The following is a 25,408-nucleotide window of genomic DNA, read 5'->3' as shown; positions in this document are numbered from 1 at the left end:
TTAAACAGTAGGATAAATTTACACTGTTCAAGAGGAGCTCAACTAGGTGGGTGTCTTGTCCAGTCAGTGCTTACGCGTTTTCAATGTACAAAATATGAAAGACTTATAAAATTAATTTCTGTTGTCCATATATATGATCACTGATTGCTGAAATGGTATTTGATTGTCAATCACTCATGACAACAGGCTTTCCATTGGTGGTCTTTATTGATTGGCTGTTCAAATATCAGTCAGTAATGCCGATCAGCCACTCCACAATGTAGATGCCATCAGCAAGCCGGCCAAGGCATTGTGGTGATTTTTAAGTATTTGATTGCTCTGTTGCAAAATGTTATCATGGAGTGAAAGTTGAGGGGTTAAGTTCCCCACCACATTGCATGGTGTTCCAAAAATACATGTGAGCTGTACTAGAGCTGTTTCCATGACTCATCATTTCAGATGTCCACATATTGTACTGTATGTTCGACCATCCACCCATCCGTCTAGGACTGCAGATAAGTATGTTGGCTTCAAAATTGCAGAAATATACATGCAATGGGTCTGTTGTTGAGGTCATGGCTGAATAAATTAAGGAATTGCTACCCTCAGCAAGTTTAAATAGTAAAACAAGTGGGCTGTTCCTGGCAAATTATATATTTGGATATTAGCAATGAAAGCAATGTGAATTAAGCCATCATTGATGAATAAATTATGCATGATGAATTTGTACATATTACATGCTTACCACAGATTGGATTTTCAAACCACTGCATTCCCTGATATATCTATGTGCCCTCAGTTTGACCATTAGTGACCATTTGAATCATAAATTTGTTTGATTAGTATGAATGTTAAAGTAATTTTTAATGAAATTTGTCCATTAGCTGTTCCAGATTCTAATGTACAGTTGGCTACAGAGTTGTGCAGGGATGGAGTGGCAAGGTATTCATGATGTCTGAGCTCATTTTTGACAAGATTTTATACTTGTGAAAATATGAGAAACTTAAAATATGTTGACTTGATCTTTTCAGAGTCCATATGGTGATGCAGTGGAACCAGAGAAAGCTCCTGAAGCAATCTCAAAGGCTGTTGCTAGTTTGCCACCCGAGCAAATGTTTGAACTGATGAAACAGATGAAGGTAAAAAGATTATAAGTAATATTATCCTTAAAAAAAGAAGACATGGAGGTTAGTGTCAGACTCAAAATGAGATTGTGCAGGTTAATTCCCATCATCAGATAAACTTGGATTAGCTACCATAATGTTTACCTTAACTGCCACAGCATGATATAATCTTAAAAGTGTTCATATACAGTAGTCCCCCTCTTATAAGGCCATCCCTATTGCAGCAGGGAAGTGGCCTTATAATGAGGGTGGCCCTTCTAGAGGGGGATGACAAATGCAAATAGTAAATACATATGAAGAAAGTCACAAGTACATTCAGTTCTAAAACATTTAATATTTTTATTAAAAAGATCATATGCACGTTGTGAAATAAATGTAAAACAAACTGTTTCATCATTTTCAAGCCATTGATATAGTTTTAAAAACTGTCTTTATAATTATGTTACAGATCACATCATCTGTCACTTTCTTGGTAACAGTCTATAAAATAAAAAAAACAGTCTCATCACAAATTAAAATTATCCTTGCTGTCATATCCCCTGCATATATCGTTTAGTCTTTTGTTCCAATCTTCGACAACTTCATTATTAACATCAGCTGATTCTCCACTAAGGACAGAAAAACTTAATATTGTGTCACACTTGAAATCTGTGCAACCATCGTTACTTGCAGTAAAGTCGTCATATCCCAATTCAGCTGACAAAATTGTTGCTTTTTCTTGTCATTCAAATCAGGATACAAACATCTCCAGGCTCAAACAATCTTCCTTTCTCCGTCTATTTCACCTTCCCACTTCTGCATAATTGTTTCCTTATCTTTTACAGTATTATTTATCTGAGTCCTTCTGACATAAGTTTTTTGCAAGGATCCTCCTCCTCCTCCCCCTCCCTCCCACCTCCCGCTGTGAGTTGAATTACTTTCACTTCTAAACTGAGAATTTTTCTTTTCCTCGATGACATGTTGATCTTTTTGCAGTAAGTTATTCATGTTGCCAACTAAATTAATGATAAAACAATTTTGTATGCATCTAAACAAATTGCCATGTGTTTTTAAAGGAAGTGATCTTGTCACGTGATTTGTTAGTTGCAGTCTGGTACCATATTGTTTTTATACATTTCTTTACACTGAGAGAAGCCAAAACGGCTTCGATATGTACCATTAACAGCATGCAGATTTGACCTCGCGACCGTTAGGATTTGTAATTTTGACAATTATTGTCAGTAGTAATAGCCACTAATTATCAAAGTGAACAAGCTCAACATCTTACTAAAGGAAGCCATAAAGGCTATCAAACCATTTTCCTGCTGACTTGGGTATTGTACATCGATACTGCCACTTCTCAGCTGTTCCTACTGTTCAATAATTGTAATCTTAACAATTATCAGACTCTCAGAGTGACTAAACCGGACATCTTATGATAACACAGCAGTAAGGCTAATTAGATTACATGTACTTACCCTTTTGTTGGATTAAAATTTGAGCTTTATGGAATAAATGTGGCTTTTCGTGAGGTGTAAATGATATAATATTAACCTTAGTGGTACATGTACTTTAGTCAACACTTCCTTCAGTAATGAAAACCTAACATCGGGAAACAAATCGGATTACTTAGCACACGTTATGAATAAAATACTGGTTCTGGATACATATTAAAATAAAATGAAGCCGCTTGTGAGGGGTAAATTTTATATTATTGCACTAATATGCTGGTTGCGTTAGCCGGGTGGCCTTTCGTGAGGGGTACTTTTGAACACAAACTCGTCGGTGCCAACGGATTCTGGCCGTAAAGAGCGGGCGGCTGCTGGTCAGGGGGGATGCCTTCAAGAGGGGGACTACTGTGTATATATATATAAGTGTGTATATATATGCACACACACACACACACAGGGTTCCCACGCTATCGATAAAAAGTCAGGGAAAATGATATTTTTCCCCCGACTGTGAAAAGTCTTTGAATTTTTCAAATATTGACGAAAGTTGGGAAAAACCTGTGAATTTTCCTTCACAACATGGAGCCCAAAACAATTACATAATTGAGTCGTAACTGATCTGATCGTGAGTTAACTTGATTGAGTTCTAACCAGAAGGAGGTTGCGGTAATGATCATTTGGCTGTTTGCCATATATTTATTTGTGGAGGCAATCCAAGTGCTCAGTGGATTAGATTCATCTAGTAGACTTTTTGTTTCATATACAGCTCGATATCTGTATTCTTTTTTTATGGAAGGTATGAAAACCAGTCTTGCATCACAAGAGGCCAACATGGTGGTGTTAAAGCATAGCTGCTTAGCAGATGGGCTAGCAAACTTAAATTTTGTTTAAACAAGTTATACCTGCATGAAATAGATGTGAAAATTATTTTCTCAGAAATTGCAAGAGTATTAAAATTGTTATGTCTTTCATCTGCTGAAAGAGGATGTAACTAATGTGTTAATGAAACTTGAGCTTTTACTAGCGATTTCGATAGCATGTCGCAAAAGCACACAGAATCTCACAACGGCCATTTGCAAATATTGTAGAAAAAATATTAAAAGAAAGAAACTGGTTGTAATAAAAATGCAAAAACGAAAGAGCACAAAATTTATATTTATTCTGAGACTAACTACAACGATGACATGTGCTCTCTCTCTCTCATGCAGTGAGCATACGAAGCAGGAACCCGACTACTCTTTTTGATGAATCAGACTGGCCAAGTTTCTTGTAGTTGTTCTCGAAATAAATATGTTGAGAATTATATGTTCTTTCTGGTTTTTACAAAAGGTAATAGACTTTCATTTTATATAATTGAAATTTTGTACAGCAACATTAAAAAGGAGTTTTGATATGTAATTGCTCTGAACCCATACTCCATCCAAAATGTCCAAATGTGAAAAATGGGGTTGGAATATTCGGCAGATCCCCGATTAGAAAATTTTTGAATCACTGAGCTGAACTTTCGTGGTTTCAGATCTTAAATGGAACTCAGGAGAAATTGGAAACTGTTGTCTCTTTTATTATATATTAAGAAACGATAAGTTCCCATGTATCAGTACAGGTTTGGGGACTGGTTTATTGAACTACAAGAATACAAGTTGCTTTTACAGAAAATTCAGTCCTTGTTTATACAGCAATATATAATTTTGAAGGTGTTTTGTCAAAATTTAAATCAACCCTTTTGTAAATGTCCTCAAATGATGGAATATATAACCAAATCATCTTATGGAGTTTATGTTGGTTGAAAAATCTTGTTTGAGATTTTATTGGCACTCATAATTTCAAGGTCAAACTTTTTTATTACAAGATAAGATTCAAATACTTTGCATTTATTGGGTTTTTTCATACTGTGATAGGAAATGTTTACTTTGTATAACATGCATACATATTGCTCTTGAATTCTTTAGAATTAAAGGTTTGAAAGGAAACAAAATAAGTTGTGCTCATTATGTTGTTTCGATGTAGCAACATAATGCAGGTCATCAAAGTAAAGATAGACTTTGTATTCTGTACACTGAAATGGCTTTAAATGCCAGTTTATGAAAATATAGTCAAATTGTTTCATGTGACTCATTTTGTGGTTTTTTACATGATCATCTTTTCTGACATGTTTTGGAGAGTGTTGAAAGAGAAACATCCTCAGATATGGAAAATGCATATTTTATAATCCAAAATGCTCTTTAATTCCATTCAGTAATGGTCATTTGTTAACCATGAAAAAATTAATTTCGTCCTGGGAAAATCCTGGAAATTTACACACACACACACACTGTTAGGTCCAGTGCTTTTGTGTTATTTTACTTGAGATGACACACAATTAAAATGTACATAATTTTGAATATAATCATTTAATTTGGCAATAAAAAATTAAGTCATATTTTTGTAAATTTCCATTATCTAAACCTAAATCAGGTTTCTGGCAAGATCAGTTCTGTTTAAATTGTACATTCTCTTCATAATGTATTAATTGGAATTTACCCAGAGTTAGTATCTAGTCTTGTGTCTTGTGGACCCGTATGTTGGTTACTTTTATGACAGTTGCTTCAAGTTTCATGACTTTACCACTTGATTGGGTATATATCACAGTCTTCTTTACTCAAACTAATGAGAAATGCCCATATAGCAGTTGTTTGCAACAAAACAGACTGTATACCCTTGTTGACTGAATAGATAGATTTATTTTATACCAACTCACATATATATGAGCCCCTTTTTACATGATCCATAAAAGAAATCCAATGCATTCATATATCTTGACTGACTGCATTCAGTATTTACTGCATTGTTTTCATTTGTAAGTTCCCATGCCTCACAGATAAAAAAAATGACTGCTGGTTTATATTATAGACAGGCCATTTGGACCCTTGGCTGTAACATTGCATGTATTAAATCAATTTGTTCCTATCATGCTTTCATATGACTCAGATTTTGTCTAATTGTTGCCATTTAAATCTGTTTCAGTTTTGTATGCACAGTTCAGTTATTCTTTGACATAACTGAGAATAAATAATCTGTAGATAGAGTTCATTGAATCCTTGACATTAGTTTCAGACCACAAAAAAAGTTTCTTTTCTTTTCAGTTATGTATTCAGAACAACCCGACAGAGGCACGCAACATGCTGCTACAGAATCCACAACTTGCCTATGCTCTCTTACAAGCACAGATTGTCATGAAAATTGTTGATCCTCAAGTTGCCATGGTAAAAAAATTGATTACTCATAATAAACTGTATTGACCCAGATCTGTATGTGCATTTGTGATGACAGATCTGGGTCTATGCAATTTGCATTGGGATCATGACTTGTATATAAATGCATACAGTAATTCATTACCCTAATTGAATGTATCAGCACAAAATAAATTATTAGAAAATTAAATGTTATAGCATGATTTACCTGTAAGCAGTTATGAAAATACCATTATAATCCACATTAATTCAATGAGTGCAATGTATGCTCTAGGAGATGGTCCTCCTCCTTCTTTGTTTATCTACATAAATATATGTGTCCTATTTCAGTGATATTAAGTATACAGTTTCTGATTTTCAGAATATTGATTTAAGCATGGGCTCAGTCTTTCCTACTGAGGCCATGAACATTATTGCTACAAATATCCTGTAGTTGACCACTTTAGAATTGTAAAAGTTTTCCTTTAGGCCATGCTTCACAGAGACACCCATCAGATTCCACCGTCTAGTGGCCCAGCTTCAGGTGTACCCTCTTCTCAGCCAAATCCTTTACAGGTATGGTATTCCCGTCTTTTTCTTTCTCTCTCTCTCTCTCTACTTTATATATATATATATATATATATTCTAAATTACTATCCTTGCAGTGAACCCATTGACAAACACAGCACAGTCATTGACAAACACATATTAAAGTAAGCAAAATTAAGTCAGTAAGGAAAGAAATTTGTCAATAAAGGTGATAAAAATATGTAATTATATTTATTGTTTGGGCTTAAATGTATATCATTACTTTGTTAAATCCCAGGGTAAAATTAATCTGAGGACTTCTGGCTCTCCTCAGTGCAGCAGTGGATCTCTTGATCTTGAGTTGCCTGTACATAAGACCATTGCAGATGATCTTGTTGTGTCAGTGGCAACAAAAGTTTTGCATACAGGAACAGCATAGCTGCCAAGTGTCCTCTTTTCTCCGTATTTGTCCCATATTTTGGACCTGAATATGAGTGTAGGTTTTTATTTATTTAAAAAGATTATTAAAAATTTTCCTTGCAATTTTCAATTTAGAACGGGCACTCGGTTCCATTCTGATAGAAATGTATCACATGTATATAGGAATACAGTTCTACAATATGATTGGTTCATTCGAAATTGAGGCTACAATGCCTGTCTTTATCTGCCATATTGGATTTTGCAATCAGTTACCGATGTCACTACATCTCATCTTTGTAATATTCAACTTCTAATCATGTTGAATAGGAAAGCAGAATATTCAGAATTTTCTCCAGGAAAGACAAGAAAACTGAACTGGAAGGACAATTGTGCCATCTTGTTTAGATTTGTGAAACCATCTAGTAATTAAAAGGAGACTGTTTTGCAAATTTGTAATGTGATTTCTCTACTGGGCATGGAGGCGCCCATGAAATAAAGAGCACGATAAAGCTAATAAACATCAGCTTTCTGCTTCATCTTACACAACTCTGTACTTAACGACGTATAAAAATACCAGAGAGAACCTTGATGTAATTCAATCAAAATTCGGTTTATTAAATTTCTTTTGGAAATTAACCTTCTTCTTCCAGTTACTAGTGTTGCTGGCGATTTATTTCTCACACGTTTCCAAACAGTAAAATCGCAAATTATTATTCGTATGCTAGAACGAAAACAATTCAATAAGAAAATCACACAGAATTGAGATCATCCATGAAAGTTGATACATTCAGATCGATAATGATTGGGAAAAAAATAAGGTGTGGAAAAGGCTACTATAAACAGCTTGTGTCTGAGTGTGTTGCACTCTTGCACCTTCTGAATGGGCACCCGAATGGAACATGTACAACACATGCATCTTTGACATTAAATAATTAAGTAAGTTACTGTCCTACTTTACTGATAGTTGTATATTTGTAAATAGTAACATATGCAATAAAGTTTTAAAAATCGGTATTTGTTCCTGAAAATCAGTATTTTTGTCACAAGCAGTCAGTTTTTTTGTATTTGGGGGTTGGCAGCTATGGAACGGGCATTCATAACCCCCAATTATACAAGGACACATCTTAGCAAATAAGAGAACCTGACTTGGCTTATGGCAGGTGTTCTCTTCCAGGTGCCTACCTCCTGTCTTTATTTCAAGAAACCAGGTTGTGGCCTCAGGACCAACTTTTTCATAAAGGCTATAGTAACTGCATTTCAGTGATGTTAGAACCGTCTTTCTTTCTAAGGAACTCTAATATTTTGAAACATTATACAAGTACAATACAGCCAATAACAAGCACTTTTTAAAGGAAGTAAAAATTTGTTTAGTCTGAGGGTGTTACAGAATTATCCATTTTAGTGTTTGTGCTTTTTCCTATGCATCCCGCCTTTATTTTAAAAATGAGGTAATTTTCATCATGACTGTAAACCTTTCTAGTATTGTCAGAGTATATCTGACTCTTAAGGTCCTATTTCAAGGTTTACTCCCCTACACATCGATCTATGGTCAATATAACATCTTCTGAGAGACAGATCCATGTGTGAGACATTTCTGTTTTTCAGACTTTAGTTATGTTTTTTTCCAACTAATTAACCAGCAGAATTACAGCTTTTATACTGATTTGCAATTAATGTATCCAAACCTTTGCAAAGAACATGCCATAAAAAGGAATATTTTGTACAAAAAAATAAAACAAACAGTTGAGTGTGATGTTATATACATAAGCAAAACAACAAATGTGGACATTCTTAGCATCCATACTCTAAATGAAATGGAAGGAATTACCTATCTGTTTATATTAACAAAAAATAGCTACATCAGTGTTAGCCAGAGAGTTGATGATTTGTACACTCTTTCTATCTCATTTGGATATAGTAGAGTTCATGCAGAATTTAGCATCCAGAATCTTAAATATCAGTGCCTGTTTAGACAGGCACACATGTTACAAGTTTATCAGAAGTTGTAAATTTGCATTAAAATGCCTAATTTGTTGTATATTTAGTATTTCTCAATAAACAATTTCCCCAAAAATGACACCAGAGCAGTACAGTTTCAGTCTTTATTGGTCACCTTTCAAAAGCAAAAACAGGGAGAGCTTTCCAGTCAGAGCATGTTTTGAATCGATAATATTATATGATATTGTTGCATCATGAAGAATCAGATCAGTATTCTCTTATCATTTTTTACAATGGTCCCTCACAAAAAAAACTCAGTATTCATGTACCTCTGTCCCTTATGTAACACAGACAGAGTAACTGGAATCCATTCAGTTTGCTTAATTGAATGTTGCTGACTCCGTTTAACCTTCATTTTAAATCTTGCATGATGAAAATCAATCATTTTGTGGTTTCATGTCATGAATTATCTTTTATGCTTGTATGTACAAATGCACCATGATTACATAGCCATGATTGGACTGTATACTTCAGTATAAGGTGACCTTAACAAGTTCAAAAAATTCCCATCTCCTGCTGCCCAGGGAATGTAAATTTTTCATACAGGCAAGCAGATATTCAGATGAGAAAATTACGTGTTGGGGGAGGTGAAATCTAATACTACCTATTAAACCTTTAGCTACGACTACCGCATCTAAGCGTCACCTGTAAAATAGCTCCTGAACCCCACTGATGTATATATTCAGTGTCGATAAACCTAGTTTACTACCCCAATGTCGCTTATGTGCGTATAGTTCAGCTGTTCTCAAAACCCAAGTGTCGCATCTATGCGGACATGACTGCTATGTTAACTAAATGTTGATTGGTTGAAATTACAGAAGTTTACATATTTTTGATTATCATAACCAATGAGAAAGCTGTTTACTCAACATTTTGATACAAGTGTGAAAGCCGAGAGATTAAATTTAGACAACATTGTCGGGGATTTTCTGCATTTTATGAAACACATTTAGTTGAGATAAACAAAGATGGATTCCGCATTTTATGAAACACATTTAGTTGAGATAAACAAAGATGGATTCCGATTCAGATATGAACAACTTTATAGGGTTCATTGCAAGCAATATCGAAGAGTTTAATAGATCATTCTTAGAAAATGGATCGGATATTGATATTAGTCTCGTTTCAACACCAGATGCAAGAGATTTTTAATCTGGGACGAGGCAGACATAGTCCCACTTGCACAATGGAGTTATGACCTCCCCATGTTCGAGATCAGTGATTTTGATTCTCATGTTGGTTCAACAATCAAGCTTGGACTAAGCAATGAGAACGATTTTTTCTCTCAAGTTTTTTCCTGTATATCTGGTGGAAAGCTTGGGATAGAAACAAACAATTATTTCAAGAAAATGGGGGACCAAAAGCAAGACCTGGGGCTGAAATGGTATGAAATTAACATCATGGAGATGTGGGCATATTTTGGAATATACATCGTCAATTATATGTGGATAATGACTGTTTTGAGAGGTACCACTCTCAACTTTGTAATATAAAGTGGAAATATATATGAATAACAGACACCATACAAGGTAAGCTGTTTTTTATTTCACTGAAATCCAGCAAAAACTAATGAAATAATGAATATAAATGTAACCATGTTTTCATTGTCAGTTTCTGTAGTCAGCCTTGATGATGCTCTAGTATTCAGCCTAGCAACCAGCCTCAGTAGTCTCAGCAACTGATATGATAGCACTCAGCAGTAGTGAAACTACACAACAGCTGTAGTAGCTAAAGGGTTAAGTAACTTCCCCGATTTTTGGCTTGCACAAGGACTTGCATGAAACATTATGTAATGTGCTGTTTGAGATGAAATGAACATTGTAATCTTGTAAGCATATATTCTCCATTTCCGTAAGATACTTATGCAGAGAAACAGTATTGAAAAGTGGAGTACCATATATCGCTTATAAGTCACGTCCAACTGCAAACTGCACAGACCCAGATTTGCCATCACATAATACACTGGCAAATCTGTGTCCATGTAGTTTGTTAGGAGTAATCAGGAGAACAAAAAAACAAAGACCCTAATCTGCAGGTGCGTTATGCTACAGCAGATAAAGATCTTTTTTGCGCGCAGTTTTACTTGACTTTGTAAGCAAGTATATACAGTAAAAATCATCAATTGTTGTGCCCATGTGCAAGTTGACTTGGAAAGAATTTTTTAATGTAGCACACTTTTATGACTCCTATGAGCCTTTTTACTAATAGCGACATAGTGTTACTAATGTCTGTGAATCTCTCCATGTCATGTCCACCACAGATTTTGTTTTTGCTCAATAACTGCAGAAGGACTTTGTGGATTTAAGTAAATTTTATTATGAAGTTTTAACCTAAGAAAACCTAGTCAAGTTTGATTTGTACTGTTTTCTGGATAGAAAAAAAATTATAAAATTTTTGCCCTTTTAGAATTTTGAACTATACCCGTTAATTGTATCATATCTGTGGCATACAGGCATATTTTTGTTCTTAAGTTTAAGTACTAAGCCTTGCAGGACAGTGACCAAAATGGTATTTATTTATCTTTATTACATGGGGAACCATTTAGTTTGTGAAAGTAATTGTTATTGGCCTAGTTATGACAGACAGCAGACTTTTGAAGTTTAGTAGTGTAGCGGATTTTCTTATATTTGTCTATTTCAGAATCAACCTATTATGCCACCAAATTCGATGGGACCAGGTAAGTGTACTGATTACATGGAACTTTGATTTGAATGGCACTTTAAAGCTCTTTATTTGGCTGTCACACGAAGGAAAGGTTAGTCAAGTTCCTTCCTCAAAGACACACTGAAATGGCTAGCCTCTATTGGTATTGAATTTGCAACCCTTGGATTACAAGACTTACAGTGCAAACAGAGTCACTATGCCTCCCCTCATACAAAGGAAACTCTTAAATTATGTCCATTTTTCTTCTTTTTTTTCTTCTTTTGCCTGTGAAGACTTGGTGTGACATACATATCACTTTAGCACAGTGATGGCCTTGAACTCACAGGCATTAAAATTCTTTGTTAAATTTTGTGATCAAGTTTTTTCAGGTCTGATTTGCGTGGGGGTTTGAGGGGGTGGGGTGAATGCATCATTGCACAGATCACAGGTGAGACAGCATATTATGTGCAACCCTTGTTTTGAAGAGAAATAATACCTACCTGCTAATCATAATTGTTGTTGGAATGTTAATGAAATTCTGTTCATTACAAGCACTGACCAAGAAAGTATATTTTTCTTTTAAAAAAAGCACAGCAGTTATTGAAGTCAGAGATTTCACTTATGAGGGTATGTTCATATTAAACAGTTTTACTGATATAGTATTACAGTCTACAGTAAAACCAATAAAACCAGCACAAGTTAGTGTAAACATCTATCATTAAAATGAAACATACAAAGAACATGTAAGTCCACCATTAACCCTTCCTTCATGTGAAACCTGGTGAGTAGTGTCGAGGCTAAACATCACCAACCCTACCTTCTTGTGACACCTAATGAGTACTGTAGAGGCTAAACATCACAATTATCCCTTCCTTACATGTGAAACCTAGTGAGTAGTGTAGAGGCTAAACATCACGATTATCCCTTTCTTACATGTGACACCTAGTGAGTAATGTACTTCCTTACATGTGAAACCTAGAGAGTAGTGTACTTCCTTACATGTGAAATCTAGTGAATAGTGTAGAGGCTAAACATCACCATTAACCCTTCCTTACATGTGAAACCTAGTGAGCAATGTACTTCCTTACATGTGAAACGTAGTGAATAGTGTAGAGGCTAAACATCACCATTATCCCTTTCTTACATGTGACACCTAGTGAGTAATGTACTTCCTTACATGTGAAACCTAGTCAGTAATGTAGAGGCTAAAACTCACCGTTAACCCTTCCTTGCATGTGACACCTAGTGAGTAGTGTCGAGGCTAAACATCCACCATTAACCCTTCCTTACATGTGACACCTAATGAGTAATGTAGAGGCTAAACATCATCATTAACCCTTCCTTCATGTGACACCTAGTGAGTAATGTTGAGGCTAAACATCCACCATTAACCCTTCCTTACATGTGACACCTAATGAGTAATGTAGAGGCTAAACATCACCATTAACCCTTCCTTCATGTGATACCTAGTGAGTAATGTAGAGGCTAAACATCACCATTAACCCTTCCTTCATGTGACACCTAGTGAGTAATGTCGAGGCTAAACATCCACCATTAACCCTTCCTTACATGTGACACCTAGTGAGTAATGTAGAGGCTAAACATCCACCATTAACCTTCATTACATGTGACACCTAGTGAGTAATGTAGAGGCTAAACATCACCATTATCCCTTCCTTACATGTGACACCTAGTGAGTAATGTAGAGGCTAAACATCCACCATTAACCCTTCCTTACATGTGACACCTAGTGAGTAATGTAGAGGCTAAACATCCACCATTAACCTTCTTTACATGTGACACCTAGTGAGTAGTGTAGAGGTTAAACATCCACCATTAAACCCCAAAACCCCCCCCCCCCTTAGATGTGAAACCTAGTGAGTAATGTAGAGGCTAAACATCACCATTAACTTTCCTTACATGTGATACCTAGTGATTACTTTAGAGGCTAAATATCAACCATTAACCTTCCTTACATGTGAATCCAGTGATTAGTATAGATCTAAACACCCATGATTGATTTTTCTTACACATGACACCTAGCAATTACATCATTTGCCGGCCTATAAGTCGATGCAGAGTATAAGTCGAAAGAGCAAATTTGGTCAATTTTCCATCCTTCATCCATATACGAGTCTATGCTAAGTATAAGACAAGACCAGATCAACACCTCAGCTTCATCATTTTCACTTTGTTTCACACACCATTGCTAACTTTATCCTATCTGTAAAACACTGTAACCTTTACGGTCTGGATTATTAAATGTAACTTAAAGTACCTTATTTGTTTAACACAAAATATTTTAAATGCATTGTGTACTTTTAGCTACATATAATTACACTGACTGGAAAATTTATTGAGTTACAGATAGGATAAAATTCACAATGCATTGTGGAATTAAACTTTAATAACTTCCAGTTTCATAAATATTAAAAGTATCACTGTATGCTATTTCAGATTACCAGCAATAGGGAAATTGCATCATTAATGCTAAGATGTTTTCTCCACATTTGTGGGGGAAGAGAGATACATGGAGAGATTCATATGTATTCCATCGCATTTTTCTTCTTGCACCTCATGCTCAGATTAAAATACAGCCTGAAATATTTGAGAGAGAGAGAGATATTCCAGCTCTTCATGTATTTTTGTACCTTATTGTCCATGTTTAGCTAATGCTTTAATCAAAGAGAGAAAACATTAATAAATTAAATAGTAAATATCAACTATGAAAATACATACCATATTCATTCAGGGTTTAAATATTCACAATAGTTATATCCATATAGACTCCATTTAGTTTAAATCCAAAGAATGACCATTTTGCATGCAGTCTAATTTTTTTTGGCAAATATAACAACCTCTCCATATCCAACAAATAAGATTTTTTAAAGTATTTGTACTCTTCCAGTACTTAGATGGCAATTTGTTTTTGATCTTTGCTCATGCTATATGTTACTGTAATTGCTGTCAGTCCTATCAGCAAGTTCAAAAGATGTCACTGGCCGAGAAATTTACACAAGTAACCACCAGGCATTTCCTTTCATGATATGGTATCATATTCATAATACCTATGGGTATCCCCATTTCCCTATTGGTAGCCTCACTAATCTGATCAGGTCTGCCGAATCTTGACCTCGAACAGGTGTTAGATTAAGAAAACCTGACTAAAGCTGTAGCATATTTAATTAGCGAGTCAATACCACTACAAAGCGATATAATTATTGGACTATGGAAATGTTAACTAAAACTAGAAGGAATTGATTGCTATTTGATAATGGAATATGGTACTGCACTTTTGTACACTCATAAGATAACAGACATCAAGTAAGTGAACAATACAATACAGATTACCATACAATCTCTCTCTCTCTCTCTCTCTCTCATAATGGGTCATAAGTTGTATTTGATTATGAGGTGCAATAAGGAAATTATGATGGAAAATGTCTTTATCACGGTTATTCTTATTCTAACTTGTCAATTCTAACACACATATATCAAATTTAAATGTATCTTACAAACAACATATATTACTATTGCATAAGAACTATGTGTACATAAGAACTATGTGTAATTAATATACATAGCTGCCAACCCTCACGAATTTGGCGTGAATTTCACGACTTTTTCAGCGATTCATGGATTCATGCCGCAAGCCAAAAATTCTCCAATTCTCAATTATTTTAAATCTTTAATAAAATAACCGATTTCTTGTTAAGCGCTAGTCATGATATTGGCAGTTGCCGAAATGGTCCGCTACTGCTGGTCGTGATATTAGTAGACCTACAGCTGCTTGGTACAGTTGGCCTGGTAGCAAGCATTTTAGCCTGTTAGCATTTGGGAAAATTAAGAATTCGAAGATTTCTGCTCTGGAATATTTTAAGCCATTGGTGGAAGACCTGCAAGCTGCCAACACTGAAGCATTATTTAGGAGTTTTCTTGTTGAACACAATCTACCTTTATCAGCTGGAGACCATGCTAACCATTTGTTCTGACAAATGTTCCCAGACTCGAAAATCATTTCCAAATTTTCCTGTGGAAGAACCAAAAGTGCTGCAGCTCCTGTGCATTCCTCACAGCAACAGTGACAGTGAAAGAGTATTTTCTCTAATGAGGAAATATAAGACAGGCTTTAGCGCCTCCTTAGCTGCAGAAAATTTTTCTGCAATTTTAGTCACAAACATCAACCAGCAGGCAAGAAGTCTGAACTGTTTAGAAAACAAATTTACAATCAAGCAGTTGAGGAAGTTCAAGTCTGCCACTGTATCATGTTTTGATAAATAACCACAAGAACAGGTGAAGTTTATGAATACCATAATAAATAGAAATGCAGATATATTTCTGCATATATGTAGTGTTTTAGTTTTATATTGCGATCTTGATATAGTGTAGTATTCAAGAGGGCTCTCAAAACTCACTTATTTTGACTGCAAGAACAACTTAAAGACCCAATAATGTTTCCTACCTTAAATATTCTCAGCATGTTTTTTAATGTTTTCTGATTTCATGGTGTTTGTTTTTGTAATCATATCATTATATGTTTTTTATCTTACAGGTGTTGTCTAATGTTGTAAAGCTCTTAGAGCTTCTAAAGATTAGGCGCTATACAAATTCCTCATTATTATTATTATTATTATTATTATTATTATTAATATTATTGACGGTCAGAGTGGGTGGAGTTATTGTCATGGTATTTTTCACTAATTCATGTCCAAATTCACTACTTTTTTTCCCTATTTTCACTAATTGTGATCCTGGAAGGTTGGCAGCTATAAATATATAATTGTCTTACCTTTTATTGCAACAGGAGGTCCAGGGCCAATGTCGATGCCTAGTGGAGTCCAGCCCCCACAACAGATGGGTCCAGGGCCTGGCATGGGGCCGCCTATGATGGGAGGCCCTCAGAGGGGATCTCTACTGGGTGAGATATCCTCTTTTATTTGTAATCCATCCGTTTAGTTCTGTTGATTATAAAAAGCACATAACATTAATGCATGGTAAAAGACATGGGTGACATAGATATTAAACTTTGACACAAAATCACACTGACTGTAAATTTATTGATTTTATGTATTTCCACAACACATTCACTCTGCTGATTGCACATTTTGTATGGAGCAGGTCTGGTTTAAATTTAATTTTGGACCAAGCTATAGTATATTGCCATTGTATATGCATTAAAAGTATTTTATTAAGTAGAGTGTTTGTGGACAAGTGTCTGTCTTCACAATGAACCTGTTGTGGTCTTTGATTTTTTGAGAACCGAGCCTTTCATGTACATTTATCAGCCCAGGCTAGACCTTATGATTCCAGATTTATTTTAGTCAAGGAACTAAATATTTGATTAACGTGAGGCAAGGAGTGGGGTATAAAGGTCAAAGGTCAAGGTCAATGACTGAAAGCAGAAAAATGGGTATTGCACATAAACATTTCTACATCATATACCTGGACTTAACTGTGGATGGCTGATACTCAGGATAAGAAAGAAGCTTATTTATTTTGTGTTAAGAAGGTTAAAGATCAGGGTCAGTGTAACTTAGAGAAGAAAAATGGTTTCTGCACAATAATTTAGTTCTAAGTCACAGGTCTGGACCAAACGTTTATGGCTTACACTTGGGGTAAGGAAGAAGCCTGTTGACTTTGGATTCAAATGATTTCTGTACACGAATTTAAGTCATCCACATAGAGGACTCATAACATGAGGTGGGCATGTGTTCTCTCTTTTTAAAGTAAAATAGCTGTACCTTGTCCCTTCTGTTTCAAGATGTGGTGCTTGAAGGCCTGAACATAATATTTACACTATTCACTCAATGCAGGTCCAGGTCCAGGTCAGCTTCTCATGGGTGGCTCAGGTCCGAGGTCTGATATGGGGGGCCCAGGCCCAAGGCCGTACATGGGCCCAGGCCCTAATCAGCCAAGACCAGATCTTCAGGATCCAAGGTTGATGCAGGACCCACGTGGACCCCCAATTTTAGGACCTCCAGCAAGTTTGGGTCCCCCTGCTGGTATGGGCCCGGGCCCAGGCCCTCAGATTATGCAGAGGCCTTCGATGGTGGTAAGTTTGATTATTATTATTTTTTCTCATTTTATTTAGCCATTAGGAGAAAATCCACCAAACTGAACTAAATATGAAATTCTTTTTGAATAACTTAGTTTTAAATCTCTTTAAAACTATTGAATTTTGCCAACATATTGAACACATCTTTATCTTAAAAATTTGGGTCTTCAGAACTTTTTTAATTTTTTTTAAAATAAGGAAATTACAAGTAAAAGTTTGAGGATCTTAATCCTCTTTCCTTTGCCTTGGAAATTCTCCTTCCTTGACACAGGCATTTTGAAAAGAAAACTTTGGATTTGTTTGCAAAGTTGAAACAGTAGCTGCAGGAATTTGAGTTAGCCCAACCCAACTGATGCTAACTGACAAACCTTTGGGCACTGAAGAAGAACCAACCTTATTTAAATACATGTTTACACTCCTGTAAGTTTTTGGCAACACTGTTAGCCAAAATTTGTTGCTGTTTAATTCAAGGACAGAGAGAGTCTTCATGAGCTGTCATTAATTACCTGATATTGTTTCTTAGGTTTTAAGTTTCATAACAAAGGTTAGGATCACTGTAACTGAAATTTAAGTTCTTGACCATATACATTCAAGATATTTCTGGATACCTTGCAGTTTAGGTATGGAAGAGACCGGTTTTAGGGTTCAGAAAGATCAAAGGTTAGGGTCATTGTGGCAGAAAGGAAATGTGTTTTGCCAGTTAACTCTTTTGTTCTAAAGTTAGTTCCTTGACAGAATTTTGTATATGGCTTGCACTTAGGGCACTAAGAAAGCCTGTAGATTCTGAGGTCATAGTCATCGCAAGTTGAGTTTATAAGATAATTATTTCAGCAAAGTAAGTTGATTTCCAGAGTACTTAGCTTGACCATAGATCATTGATACCAATTGGTTAGTATTCTTCAAAGTCAAGCATTCCTTACTAATGTCAGCATAGAGGACTATTAAACATGGAACAGGTGTATAATGCACCATTCAGGGTATTGTAAATTTATGAGGTAAGGACTGTCAGCCACAGAGTCATTGGTTGCAAGGCAAGAAAAAGTATTGCTTACTTACTCCACAAATGTATATGTTGGAAACATACTGCTTAACAGGATCCATCACAGAGGCAATTTAGGCAAAATAGTCCCCCCACGCCCCTATATACAGAGAATGCAGAATTGTCAACCTTCTTTTGAATTTACATCTTCAAGACTTATTTTTGACATCAAATGCTTTTGTATTCTAATTTCAATAACTGCTATTACATATTGATTCTGTTCAGAACATGTTATTTTGATACTGTTGGAACATGTTATTTTGATACTGTTGATTAACTTACTGTAAATTTATGATTTTGTTTTATGGGAAGGGATATATAGTAATCTTCGTCCATCCACCCACCCTTCCATCCAGCACTCATTAACATAACTAGTCATAGTTTGGGATGGATTGCCTTAAAACTTGGTCAGTGTAATGGTCATCAAAAGAAAATGTGCTTATCAACTTTGCTTCTACAACTATTATTGAGTTATTGCCCTTCTTATTGTGTAGCTGTTTATGATAAAATCTTGTTAGCACAACTAGTCCGAGAGTTTTTGAGTTATTGCTATTAAACTTGTTAAGTGGTATGGTCGTGACCAAAAAATGTACATGTCATCAAGTCACTTACGTAGATTTTGTCTTGTAACAGTGTATGCCACAATATTGTTAATGCAACTAGTCCTACAGTTTTTGTCTTGTAGCAGTGTATGACACAATATTGTTAATGCAACTAGTCCTACAGTTTTTGTCTTGTAGCAGTGTGTGACACAATATTGTTAATGCAACTAGTCCTACAGTTTTTGTCTTGTAGCAGTGTATGACACAATATTGTTAATGCAACTAGTCCTACAGTTTTTGTCTTGTAGCAGTGTATGACACAATATTGTTAATGCAACTAGTCCTACAGTTTTTGTCTTGTAGCAGTGTGTGACACAATATTGTTAATGCAACTAGTCCTACAGTTTTTGATGTATTGTCTTGAAATGTTTTATTCATCACCTGAACAAGTGCATTTCAGCAACTCACTTTGCTCATGCAATATTTTGTAGAGTACTATTGTTTTTATCTTGTAACAGTGTATGATGGTAACTTGTCCTGCAGTTTTTGACAGATGGCCATTAAACTTGGTAAATATTATGATCTAGACCTGAAAATGTGCTGATTGACAAAGGGTTACCTATTGAACAAGTTGAGGTTTACTGTTAAATTCATAGACCAGGGCCACAAGTGGGTTTTTTTTGAGAATTTTCAGTGAAAATTTAATTGTTACTCACTTAAACACCTAGCCATATAAGACAGTATCAGAATAATGGTTAGGCTTGCATTGACCAAACATAGTGCAGAGTCATATATTTCACTGTATCCATTGCAGGTGGGGGGTAAAACAGTCATAGAAATCAACCAAGGGATGGTTGTCTCCTGTTTTCTAAAGAGTCAGTTATTTTGCACTCAGTTCTAATCAAGCTTTACAGCAATTCTGCATTATAGCAGCACCCTCGTTACTTGAAGATCAAGAAATGAAGATTAATTACTTGGGCTTAATTGATGATTTGGGTTTCTGTCAGATAATTTATATTTACTGCCCTAATTTTCAAAGATAAAATGCTCTTTTTATGGCAGCAATATTTTGCTTACTGCTCCAAAAAATGAAAGGTAAAAGGTCACTGAAGATCAAAAATTAATATATTGGATTCTATACAGTGTGCAAGGTGTTTCCTAAACAAACAATGGTTTTTCCTTTGCCTTGAGCAGTTACTAGTGCATAACTACATTGACTATTCAGTCTAATCAAAATTAATTTTTACTTCATGAGAAAGGCATTATTTAGATCAAGGAATATCATGTAAAGCAATGTGCAGATATTTCTTATTTCGCATGTACTTGTAACTCCAGTCACATTAACAGTGTAACCCAAGGGTGTCAGTATGTCAAATTTGAAAGCAAGGAGGTGGTTATCATTAGAGTAGAGCATTGAAGAGCATTGAAGCAATATCATTTGCTGGATGGTGGGAAAAGTAGGTATGTTATTGCAGCAGAAATAAAAGTCAGTGTGACATGTATAGGTAGATCCTTTCATCTATTTGCCTGTGAATTAAAGCTATCTCTGAAGAAAAAGTTTGCCTTGGAGAAAATATATGAGTTGCATCCCTTGTGATAGGGTCAGGTGTCATTTGATAATTAAAATGTGTCTGTAAAGGCAGGCAAAGTTTCACTCAAGAGTCACAACAATTAGTTATATATGGCTTCTTTTGATTTCTGTTGGTCATAGGCTTCTCACATAAGCTGGCCATAGTTTGATATTGGTGAGTTGAGCAACTGATTAATGTAGATATTGTTTTTTTATACTGTGAACAAAGATGTGTGTATATTTTAAAGTCATTGATAATTTCATTTATAGGATGGATTATAGTGAATAGGATACATTAATCTTGTGTGGAACATAAATTTGGGAGATAACAACATACACACGTATCTGTAATTACGACTTTATTGTACAGTCCACATAAAACAATCTTGTTAATAATAATATTCTGTGCATGGTATTTGTTCAAGATCAGTTTTAAAACATGAACCTCTGTACAGTGGTTACCTGTGTGCAGTGACCAGTTTTTTTCATTTCCCACGAATGATCACTAATGACAGGTTTGATTGCATCAACAGGTTTGAACTTCGGGTTACTTTTTTCTTGTGTTTGTACACTCATTAAGCCATGTATGAACATTCATATTGAGAAATAAGCAAAACTGTGAAAATTGAACAGCAACCTACATCAAACAGACTTGGTTTGTCTTCATCATCACTCAGTAATTATTATCCTGAGTGTTGGCCAAAACAAATGCTTTCTTAACAAATCAGTGGTGAGCTTTGTTGTCCTCTGATAAATGAAATTCTTGTTTTATGAAATTTATTTTCAACAATTTAGGGAGTTATCCTAGTGCAAATCTTACTATAGAAATTAAATTAAACATGATTAATATTTATTTTACTTTTTTGAGTTTTTATTGAGAATTTTTGAAGGCTTTTTACTGACACAAGACAGTTGTTATTTTTTAGGGCCTACCAAATCTAGGTGGTCTAGCAAGTCTGGGCCAGCAGTCTCCAGGAATTTCAGCTCAGGACCAGGAAAAGGTTTGTAAATGTTGAATCTTTTTGTCTCATCTTAATATGCATGGTGAGATATAGTCACTTTCCAGTCATGTCTTTGTTATTATAAAAATGTTACAGTTTTGCAGTAAAGTTTATGACAAGCATACCAATGTGGATGTGATACCAGATTCTTCAGAATTTATTATAAATACTGTTTGTCTTTACTGAGCAGCTATATTGGAAACATTTAGTGATATGTGGATGTATGCAATCTTTTCAGGGCATATGGGACCTTATTTTGTCAACAGCAGTTATTTTTCAGGGTTGTTAGTTAGCATAAAAATACTGGTATGTTGCATGTTACAAAAGTAACCACACCCAAGGGAATTGAGTGGTCCCAACTTCAGTCATGAACCTAAATGTGTTTGCAAAAGTTTAATTTCATTGCAGACATTAATGCTTTAAAAGTTGCAGTTTTTGCTGGATAATTTCAATAACACTCCATCAAGCTGTATACATGAATACATGGACATTTGTGTATGCAGTATTATAACACTCTCTTGGCACCATTCTGGTTCCATGTTAAATGCCCATTTCTAACATATAAGGATAAGTGGCTGCTTCTGCAGGAACAATGTTGGGGCTGGAGCAACAAGACCACATCTTCAACATTTTGGTCCAACCAGAACACCTGGAATAAGCTGTTGTAACTTTTCTACAAGGCTATGTACTTTCAAATCTGGATAATAAGCTTGTGTATGAACTTAAGTTTACATAGTAAACACCCGCCTTAAGGCAGTATCGTGTTATGAAATTCCTCCATCCATCTGTTACCAATTTAATTGATGCACAACAGCTACTGTACTCCACGATCTTCAGATACCAGACTTTGGGGATAGCTTACACTTAGGGCAAGAAAGAAGTGTATCATTTTAGAGTTAAAAGGTCAAGGTTATTGTGATTAAACAAAGAAAAAATGGTTTGCAAAGCAATAAGTTCTACATCATATACCTGGACCAAACTTTGTGGCTGGCTTGCACTTGGAGTAAGAAAGAAGGCTGGTGATTTAGGGGTTTAATAGGTCACAGGTTACAGCCACTAAGAGGAACAAATAGCTTCCACACAGTAATTTAAGTTCTAGATCACATACCTTGATCAAATGTTTGTGGAGGGCTTTCACTTAAGATATGGGAGATCCCTGATTGATTTTGGAGTCAAGTAGGCAAAGAGAAAGGTCATTGTGGCTCAAAGAAAAATGGTTTTCAGGGTTCAGTGAAAGATTCAGAGATAGAAGGTCAGTGGCTCCCTAGATATTTTTTAAAGAGGCCAGATCATATTTTTAATGGGCCAAATTTTTTTTGATTTTTTTCTTAAAATTGGATTTTCTTTAAAATTTCACACTTACAATAGAGATAGACCTGCTGCACAAAAATAGGATGTCCAAATCTACAAATTTTGATGGTCTAAAGCGCTCTCTGTTATGGATCACTGCCATCTCACCTCTGTCTGTGGCGGTTTGAGTCTCGGATTCAGCCAGTGTGGGTATGTGAGAAAGCTTGCCAGTAGCTTCTCGTGGGTCGGTGGTTCTTTCTGGTGTTTTCCTGGGTTCTTCCTCCACCATTAATACTGGCCGCTATGAATAGCCTATCATGTGCTGAAAAATGGCGTTAAACCCCACAACAACAACAACAGCAACAAATTTTGACTTCAGCTTGGACAAGATTCTTATCATGATCATAGCAAGCCATAATGTGTGGACTGCAAACTTGATTACAAATCAGATTTCATTGCAACAGTGAATCTTATTTGTTTCTAGCGGTGGAATGGCTGAAAAGAGGAATCCTCTTAAGACAATTTCAGTTTGATGGTACTCCTTTTTTATTAATTTTGGTCCATTGTCCATGAAGTCGTCAACAAAATCATGAATCACCTCATAATGGTGTCTGTTTTCATGTGTTGTGTTTGTAAGGTTTCCATATATTGCCATGTTAATTACAAATTTGCAGGCATAAGCCAGTGTAACCAGTCTAACTAAACCACCAGACTCTGTAAGTGAAACAATTGTCTGCATAATGCACATGACAGGTAAAGGGCCAAATTCTCAACCAGGAACATGGCAGGTGCAGATGCAAAATTTGAGCTGATTATTGACACTATGACATATGTGTGTGTCTTTCATATTTGACTTAGTCATTAAAGAAATTTGCACCATTGGAGCAGAAACACAGTCTTTAGTAAGTTTTCTTACTGAACTTTGTGGATGCTTTGCACTTAGGGTAATAATGAAAATTATAGATTCTAGGGTAGTTGTGGTAAGTGTAATTAGAAATTTAATTGTTTCTGCACAGTAAGTAAGTTCTGTTCAGAGTTACATACATAGATCAATTCCAAAGTCATTGATACCTGTTGGTCATTAATCTCAAGAGTCAACTATGCCCTGTTAGTAACATGGGGTTGGTATATAATGTTTTAAAAAAAATGAACATATTTACTTATTATCCATTTTGTACAGTACATTACTTTAATCAAGATTGCCTCTTTATCTACTTCAGGCTGCTCTGATTATGCAAGTGTTACAGCTGACAGACCAGCAGATTGCCATGTTGCCACCAGAACAGAGACAGAGTATTCTCATCTTGAAAGAGCAGATCTCAAAAAGTCAATAATTGGCATCACACATTATTATCATCATTACATGTACATTTATCATGTAATTTGTCATTAATGTGTTTGTGGAGTCATCTGGACAGTGCTGATTGAAAGAGCATATTGCCTGATTGAGTTTTTCATTACCACATCTCTGTCTCTTCAGATAGATAGGTTTTATTTTTTTTAAACGAGTTTGTATCTTTCAACTACCTTCTGGTTTGGTCTAATTGTACTGTTTTAAAAGAATCATGAACCTAATCAATCCAAAAGGTACTTATAAAACATGACCCATCCCCCTCTCAGGTACTGTCTTATAATATAATGGAGATCTGTTGTACCTGTTATTCCTTGAATATTGAAAACAGAGATTTTTTTTTGTTAGCAAACAAGTAACCCTGCCATTATTTAACATGACTCCCTAATCAGATGCATAATATAACTAACTACAATATGGTTTTTTCATCACAAATTGCATACGTTTCATAATCATTTTCTTTCCATCATAGAAATGATTTAAACTTGGGTTATTCCCAGTTGTTGGTTTGCAAACTTTTTTCTTAATTTTATGTCTCGTTCTCCTATTTACCAAAATGCATTAAAAAAAGTCCTAATCAGATGCATTACTTTTAATATTTTGTTATATTCTCATGACATCACTTGCACTAGAATCCTAAAGAAGAGTTGTGTATGGATTAAAACCTGAGTTTTGTACCTCATTTGGCTTTTTAAAACTAGTTTAAATTTTATGTTCATGATCACCTTCAATTTTTTGGAAGAGTTGGTAACATTGAGACACTGTATATAGCTGTATCAATGAATAGCAGTCATGTTATTGGTCGGAATACAATAATTTAGTGCAGAGTTATAAGAACTTTGTGAAAATCATCACATCAGTCATGTTATTTTGAAATGTGTTCATTAGAAATCAGTCAGTTATGTCATTCATACAACCATACAGAAAAAAATAAATGTTACTTTTTAAGTAATCTTGTTCTGATTTTTAACTCACATAGCCAAGTGAGCTTATGGTATTGCCCAGCCTCCATCCATCAGCATTTTCAACTTCTCAAAACCCACTATGCCAGTTTTAGCCAAATGTGGTAGACAGCATTCTGGCATGAAGGCCTTTCAGCTTTGTACAAATAATTCCAAATCTGCTAGTAAACATAGCCACCAATACTAAAACTTGAAAGAAACTTTAAATGAATTCTCCTCAAAATCTTCTCAACAGAATTGGACCAAATTCGACAGAAAGCACCCTGA

At 35.3% G+C, this 25,408-nt stretch overlaps 1 protein-coding gene across 1 annotated transcript in view; it reads left to right on the top strand.

Moving 5' to 3' along the window:
• Positions 1 to 25,127, top strand: part of LOC149786077 (cleavage stimulation factor subunit 2-like) — a 41,424-nt gene extending 16,297 nt beyond the window's left edge. The window contains exons 4-11 of the mRNA XM_089976369.1: positions 1,011 to 1,118; positions 5,656 to 5,775; positions 6,232 to 6,318; positions 11,329 to 11,365; positions 16,136 to 16,249; positions 17,145 to 17,383; positions 21,464 to 21,538; positions 24,049 to 25,127. Of these exons, the coding sequence (XP_089832495.1) occupies positions 1,011 to 1,118; positions 5,656 to 5,775; positions 6,232 to 6,318; positions 11,329 to 11,365; positions 16,136 to 16,249; positions 17,145 to 17,383; positions 21,464 to 21,538; positions 24,049 to 24,162 (894 nt within the window). The 3' untranslated portion in view covers positions 24,163 to 25,127. The remainder of the gene's footprint in view (positions 1 to 1,010; positions 1,119 to 5,655; positions 5,776 to 6,231; positions 6,319 to 11,328; positions 11,366 to 16,135; positions 16,250 to 17,144; positions 17,384 to 21,463; positions 21,539 to 24,048) is intronic.
• Positions 25,128 to 25,408: the final 281 nt, after the last annotated feature.

This window comes from Sinohyriopsis cumingii, chromosome 12, assembly GCF_028554795.1.
Source record: "Sinohyriopsis cumingii isolate HCF-2022 chromosome 12, ASM2855479v2, whole genome shotgun sequence".
NCBI classification, from domain to species: domain Eukaryota; kingdom Metazoa; phylum Mollusca; class Bivalvia; order Unionida; family Unionidae; genus Sinohyriopsis; species Sinohyriopsis cumingii.
The sequence above is the reverse complement of the archived record's forward strand: the minus strand, read 5'-3'. Positions and strand labels throughout refer to the sequence as shown.